This window comes from Typopeltis vanoorti, chromosome 23 (genome assembly GCF_054136105.1).
Source record: "Typopeltis vanoorti isolate ZY-2024b chromosome 23, IOZ_Tvanoo_1.0, whole genome shotgun sequence".
Classification (NCBI taxonomy): Eukaryota; Metazoa; Arthropoda; class Arachnida; order Uropygi; family Thelyphonidae; genus Typopeltis; species Typopeltis vanoorti.
In genome coordinates, this window is record NC_143571.1 from 7,605,299 (window position 1) to 7,621,993 (window position 16,695).

Below are 16,695 nucleotides of genomic sequence, written 5' to 3' on the forward strand. Positions count from 1 at the left end.
AGGCTGGGGGCGAAAGAGTTAAACTTCTGATAGTTCTGAGCTTGTTAGATGAGAATTATTAGCTGAGGCCTATTTTCTTCTTCTTCTTCCCTCCTCCCCACCTCCCCACCCCATTCCACTCCTTACCTCTCCTATTCTCTACCCCCCCCACCTCATCCTCGCTGTCATCGCCTCTCCCTTCTTTTTCTTCACCTGAGGGGCATAATGCCCCGGGCATTCTGACCCCTTTATTTTTCCATAGGCCAATGATGAGTTTTTTTTTTACTCTTTCACTTACTGGAACGTGCGTCGCTTGTTAAGCTTTACTATCAATAACGCGGTAACACTAATGCCACACTTTGTTATTAGAAATCAATGGAGTAGCAGCGTAAATGTTCCAACCTTCTCTGCGCCCCTACGTCAAGTTAAGTATAATAACGTTTGGATAGCACGCTGTCTGCTGATAAGCATGGTTTTGTACGGGACGTTTTTTTATTATGTTGTGTGTACTGACAATTTCAATGTAATAATATGATATCGTGGGCTAAAATAATTAAGTATTCCTTATACTTAGTCATCATCATCATCACAATGATGACATCGAAGTCTTGTCCATAATCTGATTTAATTTCTTTCATGATGACAATGGGATTGCGTTTATTATCAAGTCTTCGTATGATGTCAAAACAGTTCCGTAATTCACACGGTGAACGGTTATTATATCAAGATTGTTTCACCTGGCATTCCAAATGTAAAAGTGCCCTTGGGAGTTCATCGATGTTTGTTCAAGACGGTTTAGATATCCAAGAAGTTCCTATAATAGTGAAAAAAATTAATGACGTCAATTCACTCATTAATGAACCTAATTTAATTAAATGTAATGGGGATACGATCGTAGAAGTTAGAAATAGTGATAAGTATAAAGATGCTTGTACTGAAAGCCTTAACAATATTATTCAAATTAACCTTGACAATTGCAAAAACATAGATGAAGTCTTCAAATATTTAGAAATTATACCATCAGTAGATATGACACCACTTGTAGCATTACGAGTTTTAGAAAGAATATTTCTGCTTCAGAGTACTGACCTAAGTAGGAAATCCTCAAAAGATTTGATGCGTACTTTTTCTGGAAAGGTATTCACACAGTCTGTAATTGTTTTCAAATTGTGTGAATTGATTTGTGAAAGTAGGGATATTCAGATCGTTTTAGCTGGATTAGAAACAGTTTCAAAAAGACACATATTTGAAGAAAAAGAGAAATTCGAGGATATATTTGTGCAAGAATGCTTGCATAGAGTAGTAAGTGATAAAGAAACTTCATTACTTCAGATCTGTGAAATAATTGAACGCCTTTCGGGAATAGGAACTATAGGTCAGCTAACAGTTGATCAGTTATGGTGTAGCCTTGTTGATCTTTCTTCAGAAATAACAGAAAAAAATATTGTAAAAGTATATAGCATTTTGCCATATTTGAAGACATCCCAAAAGATCATATTAAATATGTTAGCCAAACAAACAGCAGTTCATTCATGGAAGCTGAGTGGTGTTCAGATCGTAACAATATTGAAATGTCTCATTGCTATTAAAAAAGAACCAAGACGGTTACTCTCAACTTTGACAAATTGGACTAATTTAAACATTCACACACTTAGTGAAAAAGAAATTAAGGATATCATTCAGTACATGTCTACATTGCAGTATCATGATCAATGTTTAGAATGTGCCTTAGAACGCTATATGAAAGCAAAAGGAGGGAAAATTAAAAGTATTTCACTTATTGCAGCAATAGCAGAACACTGTCTGCTGTTCAGATGGAAAAACCAATGTGTTCTTGATAACTTAGCAACATATTTTGTATCTAATAAACAGAAATTTTTACCAAGTACTATTGAAACTGTAGCAAAAGTGTTTGGAATTTTGAATTATGAACCATACAATTCACATATCTTTTTTGAAACTTTAGAAAGTCTATTGCAAGAAAAATACACAGAGTTTCATCCAAAGAGTATAACTGATATACTTTTATCATGCATATATCTTCAGAGATATCCTCTAAATTTTGCACCAAAGGTTTTAAATCATTTCTTTTTGTATCCAGAAACTAGTAAGTATTTAAGAATAATATGAAACAATTATTTAATAGAAATAAATTTGTGCAAATAATGGCCTTTAAATGTGACTCAAAATATAATATTTAACTTACAAGTAACACACACACACACACACACACACACACATATATATATATATATATATATATATATCAATAACAAAAGTAATGATGGATTAGTGTAAGATATAACCACTTTCATTGTGGTTACAGCAACATGCAGACATGAAACCCAAAAGTAAGTGCAACCATCTGCAATGATGCAGAATTCTGGTAGTTTTCTAACAATCACTTCATCAGATTATTATTATTATTATCCAATTTTTTGTATCATCAGACTTTTGGGACATTGTCATTATCAAATACAGTGCTCATGAAACTGCACTTAAAATGACTTGTTGACTCTGTATTCACCACACTCTCATATCAAATTCCTAATAATAATAGTAAGTACTGGGTGGATTTCTGTTTAGTACATGGACCAGTCACTGACACCATATTTTGACATAAAATTACATGGATTCACATGGAGAGAAAATGCAAGAAAAAGAAGGCTTAGAGAATGTGTTATCATTGATAGTAATATCTTCATGCTGTTTCAGGATACAAAAATATTCAAGAAAATTTGAAATAGGAATTGATCATTTTGTATTAATTATTGCTATTATTATCACACCCTCCATGGAGACATCATACTCATTGGGGGGGGGGATTCAACTGATAACCTAATTATCATATTGAACCTTAAAATCTTTCACACTTTCTGCATTCACAACATGTTCTGGTACTGTGTTCACTCTTATACAACTTCCAGGAATAGTCTCTGTTCTTTCCCTCTCACCTTCTACTCTTTTTTATAATCCCCTCTGTGTTAGTCCTATAAAATTCCTTACTGCCTTAAACATTTCTATCATATCACATCTTTACTTTACATTCCTTTAACCTCTCTCTCCCTCCATACATAGCCAACATTCCTGATATTGGCTTAGTCTCTTGTTTCTGAACTCTCTCCAATCTTTAGACATCGCAGTAAAGACTAGGTGACCAAACCTGAGTACAGTAGTCCAAGTGTGGTCTAACTAGTGCTTTATACAGTGACACAACTACCTCCTTATCCTAGGGATAAGGTGGTTGCAATACAGTCTTTGCAACACTTGCAATGTGCATTCGAAACTTCAGTCACCTGTCACACCCAGATCTCAAATATCATTAACTTCCTGCATCATAGTTCCGTCACTATAGTACACAGCCTTATATCTCTGCACTCCAAAGTGTAACACCTTGTACTTGTTAATATTAAAACTTCACCCCACTCCAAGCTAAAAGTAATAAAATCTTCCTGAATATAATTAACATCAGCAGTGCTCCTTATAATTCTCCTAACTTTGCATTATCAGTAAACAACTGAAGAGATCCCCAGTCAATCCACATGTGTTATCTTTAACGAATAAGTTAAATGGCAAGGGCCCAAGAACAGAATCCTGGAACACACCACTGGTTACCTTCCTTTTTTAAGATACTGCTCCATCATACACAATTTGCTGGTATTGTTCAGAGAGCCAAACTCCAATTTATTCAACCAATATACTATCCATTTTCATCCTCTGCATCATGACGTAATTTATCAAAAGGCATTAGTATCTGATTTTCTTCATATCTGATTAACTTTGACTATAACTACAGATAACCAGATTGGCATCTAATTGGAAACTTCTGTCCGAGAACAATGCTTGTGGTGTGGTACTATTTTGCATTTTTTTCCACTCCTTACCCACTGCAAGATTGTCATTAAATAACTAAGTCAAGGGCATAGCTAACTGTTTTGCACGTTCCTGAAAAATATATGGTGATGCCATACATTCCCACAGCTTTATTAATATCCTTTCACCTCTAATTCCCGTAATATTTGCCTCTTCTACTTGTTGCACAGCATCATTTACACCAATACTATATATATATTGATAAAGTGCTCATTAAATAGTTTCACTATATCCTTTGCAATGGTCTCTCTGCTAACATAACGATCTACCAGTGTCAACCTGCTGTTGACACTGGTAGATAGTTAAGATAGTATGAGAGTGAACTGCTCACTCTCATACTATCTTTCCTGTCTTTATCATGCTTGTTGCCTTCCTAGCCTGCACTTTATACTCATGCATCTGATTCCCCACTGTCTTGCACCTCCTCCATAACATCCTTGCCAATGCTGCTTGCTTGATTTCACTATTCATCCATTTCACTCCAACTCTGTTTATTTGCTTAACTCATGGTACACAGTTATACATTGCATGTGTGAGATGCTGCCTTATGAATTCCTATGCACTGTCAACATCTTGTCTGCACAGCTCATCAACCCAGCATATTGATGCCAGTTGACTACAGAGCTTCCCATAATCAGCTGCATTATAATTCAACATATTTCCCTGTTTCATCCTTTTCCAAATTCCAAACAACTACTTCATTATCGTATTCACCAACCAGCAGCAGCATTAATATTCATTAACAGCCACATGTTGTGAGGATATCATAATCAGATAATAACCAGCTAATGCCTTTTATTCTCTTATAGGAAGTAGGTGAGGCCTTTTAATTCATCTAGCTTTTGGAGACTGAGTGAGCAGTTCACTCTCCAGTAGCCAATCAGAGATCGCTGGCCCACAAGTACCTCTAATTATAAGCGACAACAATGAAGAGATGGGCAAACAAATGCTGCCATCTCTTAGTACCTAATCCTAAGAGGATATGTTACCATCAGAAATAATTTGAGTTGTACTGTTGATTTTCTTGAGCTTATGGGACAAAAAAACAGTTTCCAGGAGAAAAAACCTGCTTGCTTGTGCCAGAGATCAACTAATTTGGGAACCAGTTGAAGAAATCAAATCCAATTCTAAAATCTTGAGTTGTTCCATTGCATGTTGCTTAAGGTAGTTATCACTCAGAAATTCAACAGAGTCACTCCTTATTCCCATACACTATCTCCTTCCAATCTACATTCCTGTAATTAAAATCTCCTGTTAGGATCACTTTCTTTTATATATGCCCAACCAATTGACCAAAAAAAGAGTTCACAATCAGTACTCTCCATAAGTACCTGAATCTTTACATTCCCATTAGATATACTATTCTGTTAATTTCAACTTCACACTACACAGATTTTCAACTTCCACTCTTTGTGGACACAATTCATCTGCAATCATTAACAGTACTCCCCATCCTCTTTTTCACCCTCCTATCCTTTCAGAAAATTGTACATTCTTCCATTTCTGTTCCCAACAGTATATCATCTTCAGAAAACTATGTTTCATTAGCACCAATTATCTTTGAGCATACTACTCAATGAGCAAAACTAACCCAGCTCCCTTATTTTTAATACTTCTTATATTAGTATACAAATATAGAGTATTCCCCACTACCATATATCATATTGAAAAGAAAAATATTTAAGAAAGTTTTTAAAAGAATTAAAGTGGGGCAGCTTTTAGTTGAATATAGACTCACGTAAACACATTATTCAAGAAAAAGGAAAGAGTTTGAAAATTAGAACCAAACCTTGAAGTCTTAAGTTGAGGAGAAAAAAAGAATATTGATTCAGCTAGAGAGGTTCAGTGAAGTCGTGTGCAAGAATACAAAAATGAACTTCATGGTGGATGCAAGAAGTTAAACAGGTAGTATTGGAAAAGATAAATAGCATATCAAAAGTTAACAGCAACTAAATCAGCAGATGCCCTGTGAGACTACTCAGAAAAATGTTAGAAAGCAAAGTAATAGTGTTAAAGTACCTAAACAAAAGTTGGAAAGCACTTTGGTAAGAACATCAGAAGACAAATATCACGAAGATGACAAAATGTTCTACAGGCTGTTTAAAAAAAACAGAAATGGAGAAAAAAGTGCTGTAAAAAGAAATGAGTAACAATAAAGGTGATATTAAAACTGAAAGTAAAGATGTCTTGAGTAATTATTATCAACAGACCTCCATGGAGTCAAGAGACTCACAGTGGGAGGTCCCATTCTCACATGCACAGCTCATCATACTTCGACTTAAACACATTCACTTTCCTTTCACTCACCACACTCTCAAGCAATGCATTCCAATCACCCATCGTTCTCCAAGAATAAATCCCCTTGCTCACACCCACTTTATACAGCTTCCAGGGATGGCCTCATTGTCCCTGTCTCTAGATATTCTATGAAAAAGCTCATCCATGTTAATCTGGTAAATATGCCTTACCAACTTATACTTCTTGATCATGTCATCCTTCTTCCTGCTGTCCACCAGGCTCTGTAATTTGCATTCTTTCAATCTGTCCTCATATTCCACATTCCAAATACCAGATACCAACTTAGTCAATCATCTCTGAACCCTCTCCAACATCCCATTATCCTTTTGAAAACCGAGGGACCAAATCTGTGCACAGTAATCCACATGCAGCCTGATCAAAGTCTTGCACAATGGAATCATAACCTCCTTACTTCTACATGTCAATGTTCTCTGCATCATTTCCATAATTCACTGTGTTGTTCTCACAATTTTACCAAAATGTCAATGAAATTTGAAGTCTCTATCCACCATCTTCCCCAGATTTTTCACCTCCTCTAAGATATCCCCACCAATTCTATACTCTACATTCCATCTTTGCTTCCCAATTTTAAAACCTTAAATTTTGTAACATTAAACTGATAACCCCCACACCCTGCCCATTCAGAAAGTCTATTTAGGTCCTCTTGCAAAGCTACAACATCTGCTCTACTTCTCATAACTTTCCCCAACTTTGCATCATCGGTATACATCATTTATAAAAAATTAACAACGAGCCCTAAAACAGATCCCTGGGGCATGCCACTAGTGACTTTCCTCTTTTGGGTTATCACTCCCCAATATACAACCTGTTGATACCTTTGAGACAGCCAATCTCCAATCAAACATTAATCTGCTATCAAACCTCATCTGTTTCAATTTAACTACTAGTCTGTCAAGTAGTAATCTATTGAAAGCCTTTGCAAAATTTAAATATACTACTGTATATGCAACTCCTTGTCCAATGTATTCGTCAACTTGTTATAATAAGTAATTTGGTTGCTAAATATGAGAGCCTGTGTAGCTCAGTGAAAGTGACATTTACACTCCACTCCTCAAGGCCATCCGAAGAATGAGCTAGGTTCGATGTATTCACCGACCAGAGGTATTTTTGCTGGCCTGGTTGGTCAGGTCATTAGCATATTCGCTCTCCAGCCAAAAGGCTGCGGGTTCGAATCCCACTGTGGGCATGGATGTTTATGATTGTATGTGGAAATACTAGTGGTGGGCGGTAGATGGCATTGGAGTAGTTGAGGTTAGTTGTAGTTGGTGGAGACTGAGAGTTATAGAGTGGGTGTCCTCCCTCAGTGAGTTTTGGACTCCCTGGAGGTATCACATAATAATAATAATAATAATAAAACATGATTTTCCTTTATCAAACCCATGCTGTCCATTAATGAGAATACTGCTGTCCACCCAGTTCTGAATCCTTGTCCTCATTAACTTCTCCAACAGCTTGTCTCCAGACAAGCAGATTGGCCTATAATTCAAAGCCTTAGTCTTATCACCTTCTTCATGAAGTGGAACAATTTTGCCATTCTTCCTTTACATTGAGACCTGGGCTAATCTAAGACTCATGTTGAAAATGAAGTTATTAACTCCCTGGAACATTTCGTCAAGACACGCAGTGATATAACATACGTCCCATGGCCTTGTTGACATCAAGTTTATTCAATTTGCTCATATACCTCCTGCTCACTCACCATCAGTAGTTCCTCCCCCATTCCTTCTGCTCTCATGTTCTGCATTATGTTATTACAGTCATAAGAATGGAATACTTGAATGAACTGCTCATTTAACACCTCTACAATATCCTGCTCAGTGTTTATCATTCTCCCATTATCACTGACCAACATCATACTTCCATAATCATTCTTCCTTTTACTGGCCACATATCGAAAAAATTCCCTAGCATTTCTTTTAGATATAATCACCTGCCTTATAGTTCCACATATAACTTTCTCACAAAAGTCTTGATATAGCTGGCCATGATATAGTTTGACCATGAAGTGAACACCCAAGTGATCACTTCATGGTCACTTTCACCAACTGGAGAATGATATGACATTTCATTTACAGGAATATCTTCTGGTTAAGGTAGTTATTCCTTACAAACTCAAGAAATTTGCCCTTTTCTTATTCATCATCATCATCATCATCATCAAATTCCTGCCATGTACCCTCAAGGGGTGTACAGGATATGACAGTACTACATGAAAAAATTACATCATTACTAACTTCCTATCTACAATTTTCCTCCAAATCAGTCTGTTACTTGTCAAGACTCCAACATTATCAGATCTTATATTTCTATCGTCTAAGGCACTTTGTACCGTATCAATCCACCTATATCTTGGTCTTCCTCTGGGTCGTTTTCCTGCCAACCTGGCAGAGAACACTTGTTTTGCTAATCTTTCCTCTCCCATTCTATTTAAGTGACCATACCATCTGAGATTAGCTCTGCTAACGCATTCCTGGATGCTGACAATGTCAAGTTCTTTCCTAATATCCTCATTTTTAATATGATATTGCCATTGATGCCATCTGTTCACGCCTCTAATCTTTCTCAGGACTCTCATATCTGCGGTCTCTAGTCTTTGGTCAAGTGTTTTACTTCTGACCCAGCTCTCAGATCCATAAGTTAAAATTGGTTTGAACACAGTCTTGTATACAGCTAATTTAGTGTTCCGACTAATTTCTTTCTTATTCCATATGAATTTATTCAATTGACTTCCAACGATACCAGCTCTGCTGATTCTGTTGTCTATTTCTATATTTAGTTTACCATCTTCAGTAAAAATTGTGCCTAAGTAGCTGAAATGTTTTACTTGTTCCACAGGTTCTCCATTCACAACACATTTGACATTTTCAATGATTCTGCCTATTTTCATTGTCTTTGTCTTTTTATTGCTGACCTTCATACCATATCTATTACAACAGCTATTCAATTTAGTCAGAGAATCTTGCAGACTTGTAGCGGATTTATTTAGAAGTATAACATCATCCGCATAAAGCAAAGAGCTGACATTAACATCTCCAATTTTGATATCAGGTTTAATACCACATTCCTTCATAATGTGATCCATATAGATAATGAATAACAGAGGGGATAATGTACATCCTTGTCTCACACCAGATTTAACATTAAACCATTTTCCTGTACTTACTTCAATTCTAACTGCTGACTCACAACTCAAATAAAGACTAAGTATTGCTTGATATAATGCCCCATTGACACCATATAACTGCAGCGTATTGAATAGCTTCTCTCTTGGTACCTTGTCATATGCCTTTTCCAAATCGACAAAACTTAAATACAGATCTTTGTTATATTCCCATGCTTTCTCGACTATTTGTCGTAAAGTGAAGATCTGATCCTGACAGCCTCTATTTGGCCTGAATCCAGCTTGTTCTTCACCAAGCTTTTCTTCCACAATTCTTCTCAACCGTTTCTCAAGTATACTGGCATAGATCTTGCCAGGAACACTCAGTAGGGAAATAGCTCTGTAATTCTCACATTCAGTTTTATTTCCCTTTTTATATATGGGTACTATGAGAGCTCTACTCCAATCATCGGGAATTCGTCCCTCTGTCCAGGCTTTCTGAACTATGCAGTGCAGCCACTGTAAGACTCTTATACCACCATACTTCAGCATTTCTGGTCGAATATCATCTACTCCTGCTGCCTTTCCACATTTCAAGCCTTTGATGGCTTTTTCTACTTCAAGTATGGATATGTGTTCCTGACTGCATGCCTGGTCAGTGTTTTTTATCACTGTGCTGTCATCACTGCTTGTTTCGTTTAGCAGTTTTTCAAAGTAATTACTCCATACTTCAAGGATATCTTTTTCTCCTGTTTTCATTTCACCTTTATCATCTCCAATTCCTTTTACAGCACTCTTTCCTCCATTCCTAAGCTTCTTCAACAACCTCCAGAATATTTTGCCACCTTCTTGATATTTATTTTCTATATTCTTGAAAAAGTCCTCCCATGACTTTTGTTTAGCTAGTTTTACACACTGTTTAGCTTTCTTACATTTGTCTCTGTATTCTGTAAGAGTAAAAGCTGACTTATTTGCCAGGAACTTTTGATATGCTTTCTTCTTTTCCTTCACTGCCTCTTTAACTTCCTGTGTCCACCAGGAAGTTCTGATTTTTTTATCCTTGCACACAACCTCACCACATGCCTCTCTGGCAGAATCAATCAATGTTTCCTTCAGAGTTTGCCACTGAATCTCCAAGGTTTGATTCCTGTTCTCAAACTCTTTCATTTTCTTTTCAATAATATTTCTGTATTTTAGTCTACAGTTCATATCTGAGAGCTGCTCAACTTTTATTTGCTTTAAAACTTTCTTACAAGTTATTCTTTTCAATATGAAATTCAATTTTATCCTGCTCAAGACTAAATAGTGATCACTTCCAATTTCAAATCCTCTGTACACTCTGGTGTCCTGCACCATGGAGAAAACATCACTATCAACAATAACATAGTCAATGAGACTTTTCTTATTCCTAGCCTCTTCTCTCCATGTGAATTTGTGCACATTTTTATGTTGGAACATGGTGTTAGTAATAACCAGTCCATGTCCTGAGCAGGAATCCAACAGATATTTGCCATTATTATTAGCTTTGCTCTTTTCTCCAAATTTTCCTAAAATATTTTTGTATGTCTCACAATCATTTCCTACTCTGCTATTTAGATCCCCAACAAGGACCAACTTTTCATTTTTCATTGTGTCAGTTGCTTTTTCTAATGCATCAAAAAATTGCTGCACTTCTACCTTAGTAGAACCTTCTGTGGGACCATAGGCACAAATAAGTGTCATTGTCCAGTTCCCCATTCTCATATTTGCCCACATTACTCTACTTGAGACTGACTGCCATTCAAGAAGATTAGCCTCGTATTTTGTGTTGAATACTATGGCTACTCCTTCTTTTCCTTGATTGTCATTGCCTGAATATAACATTTTGTATTTATTGCTCAGAAATATCTCACCAGTTTTTGTCTTTTTTGTTTCAATCGCCCCTATTATGTCGATCTGGTACTTATCTAATTCCTCAGCTAGCTCCATTTCTTTGCCATTCAGGCTTCTTACGTTGATAGTACCAATCTTTAACTCTGGTGATGTTGAATTGGGGTTTGTTTTCAGATTTGTTCCAGTAGCTGACTTTTCGCTGTTCGCCCTGGTTCCCTGGCGAAAACAACGGGGGCCTTGTTTAACCGGGCGACGCCCCAGCCGGCATGAAATTTTGTCATGTTGTACCATCATTTTTTATTTTGGTTTAACCAATAAGAATACAATTTGGTCGGCTAAATCCCAAATTGCCAGCCCATCCTCGTTCGTTCAGTATCAAAGTAGATACCCAACAGGGTGCACCACGAGAAGGTGAGGATTGGACATTAGGTCAGAAGCCCTGGTCGGTTCTCCGCATTCCTTTAAAGGCTATGTGGAGGTCTCCTCTCAGTTATACAGCTTTGACCCTTAAGCACCCCCCTTTTCTTATTAGCTAGACCAATTTGTCTAAACATTTCCTTCTCACTGCCTTCCACATTGCCAGGTCTGTAGCAACACCCTACTAAACATTTCATCCTGTCCATCTCCACTTCACACCACACTGCTTCTAAACCACTGTGAGTATTTGTTCCTAGCATCTCTACCCTGGATGAGCATAATGCCATCATCATCAATAACACTCCTCTGTTTTTGCTTTGTATGTCTTCATTAAAGACTACATATACTTCCATCTCTATTTTTAGTATATTTAGTATCCACACTATAATTTAGAAGGCCTGATAAAAAAGTCATTCTGATGAATAGAGTAGCTGTCATAGTTTCTATCTGTAAAAAGGGATATAAAACCGATGGTGAGAACAGCAATAGAATTTCTATACTGGACATGAGAAATATATACACGTCAGCTCAAGAATAATGTTTAATTTGCCAAATATTTCGGTCTGAATATTACTTCATTGGCTACATAGAAATAGTTTTAAAAAACCAAATGGAATACAAATAATTGATCATTCATACATAGAACGAGCTGTGTGATGTCATATCGCTAAGTATTAGAAGTGTAAACATTTAAAATAAAATAAAAAAAACATATAATGATCTTAAATAACATTAGACTGATTAAAAAAAAAAAAAAAAAAAGTAATTTCATGTGTTATCCTGATTAAACTTTCCCAAATTTTTGATATACAGTCATTACGATTCAAGTTAGGACGTTGAAGTAAGGCCTCTACACTTTCTTTAATTAAACGTTCAAATTTGTAGTGACATCTGTGTGGGAGGAAAGTCTTGGACCAAAGGATGTTGTGGTTTGTTTCTAATCCATGCTGAGCTAATCCAGATTTCTCAGGTTTGTTGTGTTGAATTGATGACTGATTTATTATTATTATTATTATTGTTCCGGGGAACTCCAAGGAGTCGACAGACTCATCGAGGGAGGCCCTAACATCATGTCTGGAACAACTATTCAACATTCACACAGTATCTATCATATCTTGCCTTGAACTCATTCACGGTCGTAGCACCCACAACAGACTCTGGAAGCTTATTCCACTCATTCACCACTCTCCAAGTAAAAAACCTAGCTCTAACACCCTTGTCAACCACGCTCTTGCCCAGCTTCCATGCATGGCCCCTAGTCCTCTCACCACCATTCATATTTTCAAAAATATCTTCTGGATCAATCTTATAAAAACCCTTCAGTAATTTGAATGTCTCAATCATATCACCCCACCTTCGCCTATCGTCCAATTTCTGCAACCCACAAATCCTCAACCTATTCTCATAAGGTTCATTCCACAGACCTTCTATCATCTTTGGTCACTCGTCTCTGGATCCTGGGCACAGAAGTCCAGATGGGGTCTTATCAAGGCTCAATACAGAGGAACAACAACTTGTTTGTCTCTGCATGTTAAAGTATTTTTCAGAAGCCAAGTGATTTGGTGAGCTGTTTTAGTCACTTTTGCAGTGTGCCCCCTAAACTTCAACTCCCTATCCACCAGCACTCCCAAATCCTGGCCTCATCAATCTCCTGGAGTACGGTTCCACCAATGCGATATACTGCTGCTATTCTTTTCACCCCAAAGTGCATAACCTTACACTTTGCCACATTAAATTGACATCCATTTTTCCTAGCCCAGTCCTCCAAACTATCCAAATCATCCTGTAAAATTTTGACATCCTGTGCACTCACAATTGCTCTACCCAACTTTGCATCATCAGCAAACAAGTGAACACTTCCTCTCAAATCCTTTCCTATATCATTGATGAACAAATTGAAAAGCAGTGGTCCAAGAACAGAGCCCTGCGGCACTCCACTAGTCACAAGACGTCTTTTTGACTCTACTCCTGAATAAACCACTCTCTGGTATCTCTCCTTCAACCACCCTCCTATCCATCTTACCAACCCTATATCTATCCCCATCTGCTCCAGTTTACTGATTAGGGTTCCATGTGGTATCCTGTCAAAGGCCTTGGCAAGGTCCAGTAGTATCACTGTAAACCCATTACCCCTATCCAGTTCAGCCGTCACTGTGTTATAAAACGTGAGGAAGTTACTGAGGCATGATCTACCCTTCACAAAACCATGTTGTCCCCCATACAATATCCTATTTTCATCTATCCAATCCTGTATTCTTTTCTTGACTAATTTCTCTAAGACCTTGACAGTGATTCCTGATATGCTAATCGGTCAGTAATTTACAACAGCAGTCTTGGAACCACCTTTATGCAGTGGAACTATTTTCCCCTCCTTCCACCCGCTTGGGACTAACCCAGACCCGAGACTCAAATTAAACAAAATGGTCAAGGGTACTGACAATTCTTTAGCTGCTTCTCGTACTACACGAGCTGGTATACCAATCCCACAGATGTATTGACATTGAGGTTGTGCAATAGACTACTCACCTCCACTTCATTCACCACAATTCCCGTATAATCTACTGGTTTGTTCATTTCTGCAATGTCACCACCTGGATGATATATTCTTGCAAAGTGCTCACTCAGTAACTCAGCTATCTCAACTGATTCAGTTACCTCCCTACCATCGGCATTCTTTAAAATCATTCTGCCATGTACATTTTTCCTTTTACTTGCTATATATCTAAAAAACTGTTTAGGATTTTCTTTAGCCTGCATGGCCAATGTTCTTTCATAATCCTTTTTTGCTTTTCTTACCACACTCGTCACCCTTCTGGCTTGCGCTTTATACCGTTCATGTGCCTGCCGGTCACCGTTCTCCTTAAATTCCCTCCATAGTTGTTTCTTTTTTTGCAGCTCAAGCTTAATGGTGTTATTCATCCATTTAACCCCTACTTGATTTATTATTCGGACTCTAGGTATACAGTCAGCCATTGCTATATGCAAGCACTTCTTAACTACCTCCCATTGCACTATCAACTTCTAGTCCTTGCAGTTGTACATGCCATGGCACTGAGCCAATCAAACTCCTAAGCATGTCATACTTTCCAGCCTGATAATTCCACATGTACCCTGTCTTAATTGAAAATTCTACACCTTTAGCCACCTCCCAAGTCAAGACCCTATGATCACTCTCACCGATTGGTGGCAACATGGTCATGTTCATTACAGCCACATTCTCAGTTGCAATTACTAGGTCCAACACTATCTGCCCCCCTGGTATTTTCCACTACATGTTGCCGTAGATAGTTGTCCCTTAATAACCGCATAAAATCCAATTCCTTCCTCCCATATGCCCTCTCCTCTTTCTAGTCAATGTTACCATAATTGAAATCACCCATAATAATTACCCTCCTTCTACTCATTTCTTCTATTTGCTTGTGCATACTGTCACCACCATCTTTTCCATCACCTGGTCTATAGCAGCACCGAATTGTATATTTAGTTCTGCTAGCCACAATCTCACACCAAATGGCCTCAAATGTGCTCTTTTCTCTATCTTGCAATTCAACTTCTATTCTCCTTGGCTGTAGCTCATCAGCTATCATCAACAATACTCCTCCCCCCATTTTATTCTCTCATTCCTGAACACACTATACCCATCACATTCAATCCCACTAGCTATATCATCTACAGTCAGCCATATTTCACTAATACCAATAACCTGTGGTCTGGAAGTGCCAACCATGGCCAAAAACTCTTCCTTCTTGTTCCTAATACTCCTAGTATTAGTGTACATGAATTTAAGACCCCCATTAGCCTCAACCCTACTTTGATGCCTTATATTAACTATCCCACTCTGGTTTGTTGTCCTTATTTGCTCTAGCATATTATATTCATTCTTACATTCAACTGCCTCCCTAAGGACTGTATATCTACTCCCCCCCCCTTAACAAATCTAGTTTCTCTGAATTTGCACATCCACTACATTCAGCAACACTTTTTCAAGTCTTCTTACACCATAACCGTTCAAATGCAAGCCATCCATCTTATATAGATCCTTTCGCCCATCAAACTCACTCCACACGTCCACAAATTCCACACCACTCGTCATACATAACCCACGCATAAAGTCATTCGCAATTATGGCCCTCCTTTTAAACATTTCACTGTCATACCGTGGCAAAAGACTAATCATTCTAACTCTCTCACTCTTTTATTTTGCTACCTCAAACAATTCATTCAGGTCTTCTATCATTTCCATTTTATCTCCTTTCAAATCATTCGTATCTGCCACAACAATCATTTCTTTCACCCTTTCCTTTTGCTCTCTAATGGACTCAGTTACATCCTTTATGGTCGCACCAGGTTGGTACGATTTTGTCAAATCCTCTACTAACACACCTCGTACTAACAAGTCTCCATACAGCACTCTATCCTTCATTTTGATCATGTTCACATTCATACGCCTATTTTTCCTGTCATACCTTTTATTATTGGTTGGTTCATTCAGTCGACTTTTGTTCATGCACTCTAGCTGCTGTTTTGCCCTTTCTATCGCACCATTCAACAACGCAATCTCATTCAATGCATCTATCTCATCTTTTTTATTCTCTGAGAAACCATTAATACTATTATTCACACTCTCATAATTCTCATGTACAACCTTGCCGTTCCTTGTCATATCGCTATTTTCATCATTCTGAAGTTTGAAAAAATATCACACTCACGATCCGAAATACACTTCAATTCCTCATTCTCCCTACATTTTCTACACACATTCAATCCTTTATTATCATCTATCCACACTCCGACCGCACTCCGCAAAGCGTACATTTCACAGCTAGTACACTGGCTCATTTCGTTTATACTGCTGTTTTTTGATAACGATGGCGAACCATCATTACTGGCCGCCATTTTCCTTCGTACAGGTGCCATAATTATTGCAACGTGTTTTATCAAATAATAAGTTATAACACACCAAAAACACATAAGCAGACGCACTAAAATACGCAAGGCAAACAAAACTACGCAATATTAAGTAATTTAACAACAATAACTGAAAATAATACTTAGCTTATCAGGAGCTTGCACGAACACTACACACTACGATATAACCTCGAACTCATATTGATGCTCTTGAATTCTTTTTTCTA

The 16,695-nt window shown here is 37.5% G+C and overlaps 1 protein-coding gene across 1 annotated transcript in view; it reads left to right on the plus strand.

Moving 5' to 3' along the window:
- The first annotated feature begins 424 nt into the window (after window positions 1–424).
- LOC150093600 (FAST kinase domain-containing protein 3, mitochondrial-like) overlaps window positions 425–16,695 on the plus strand; it is a 75,028-nt gene continuing 58,757 nt past the window's right edge. Inside the window, exon 1 of the mRNA XM_090412905.1 lies at window positions 425–2,086. Coding sequence (XP_090269031.1) covers window positions 616–2,086 — 1,471 coding nt within the window. The 5' untranslated portion in view covers window positions 425–615. The remainder of the gene's footprint in view (window positions 2,087–16,695) is intronic.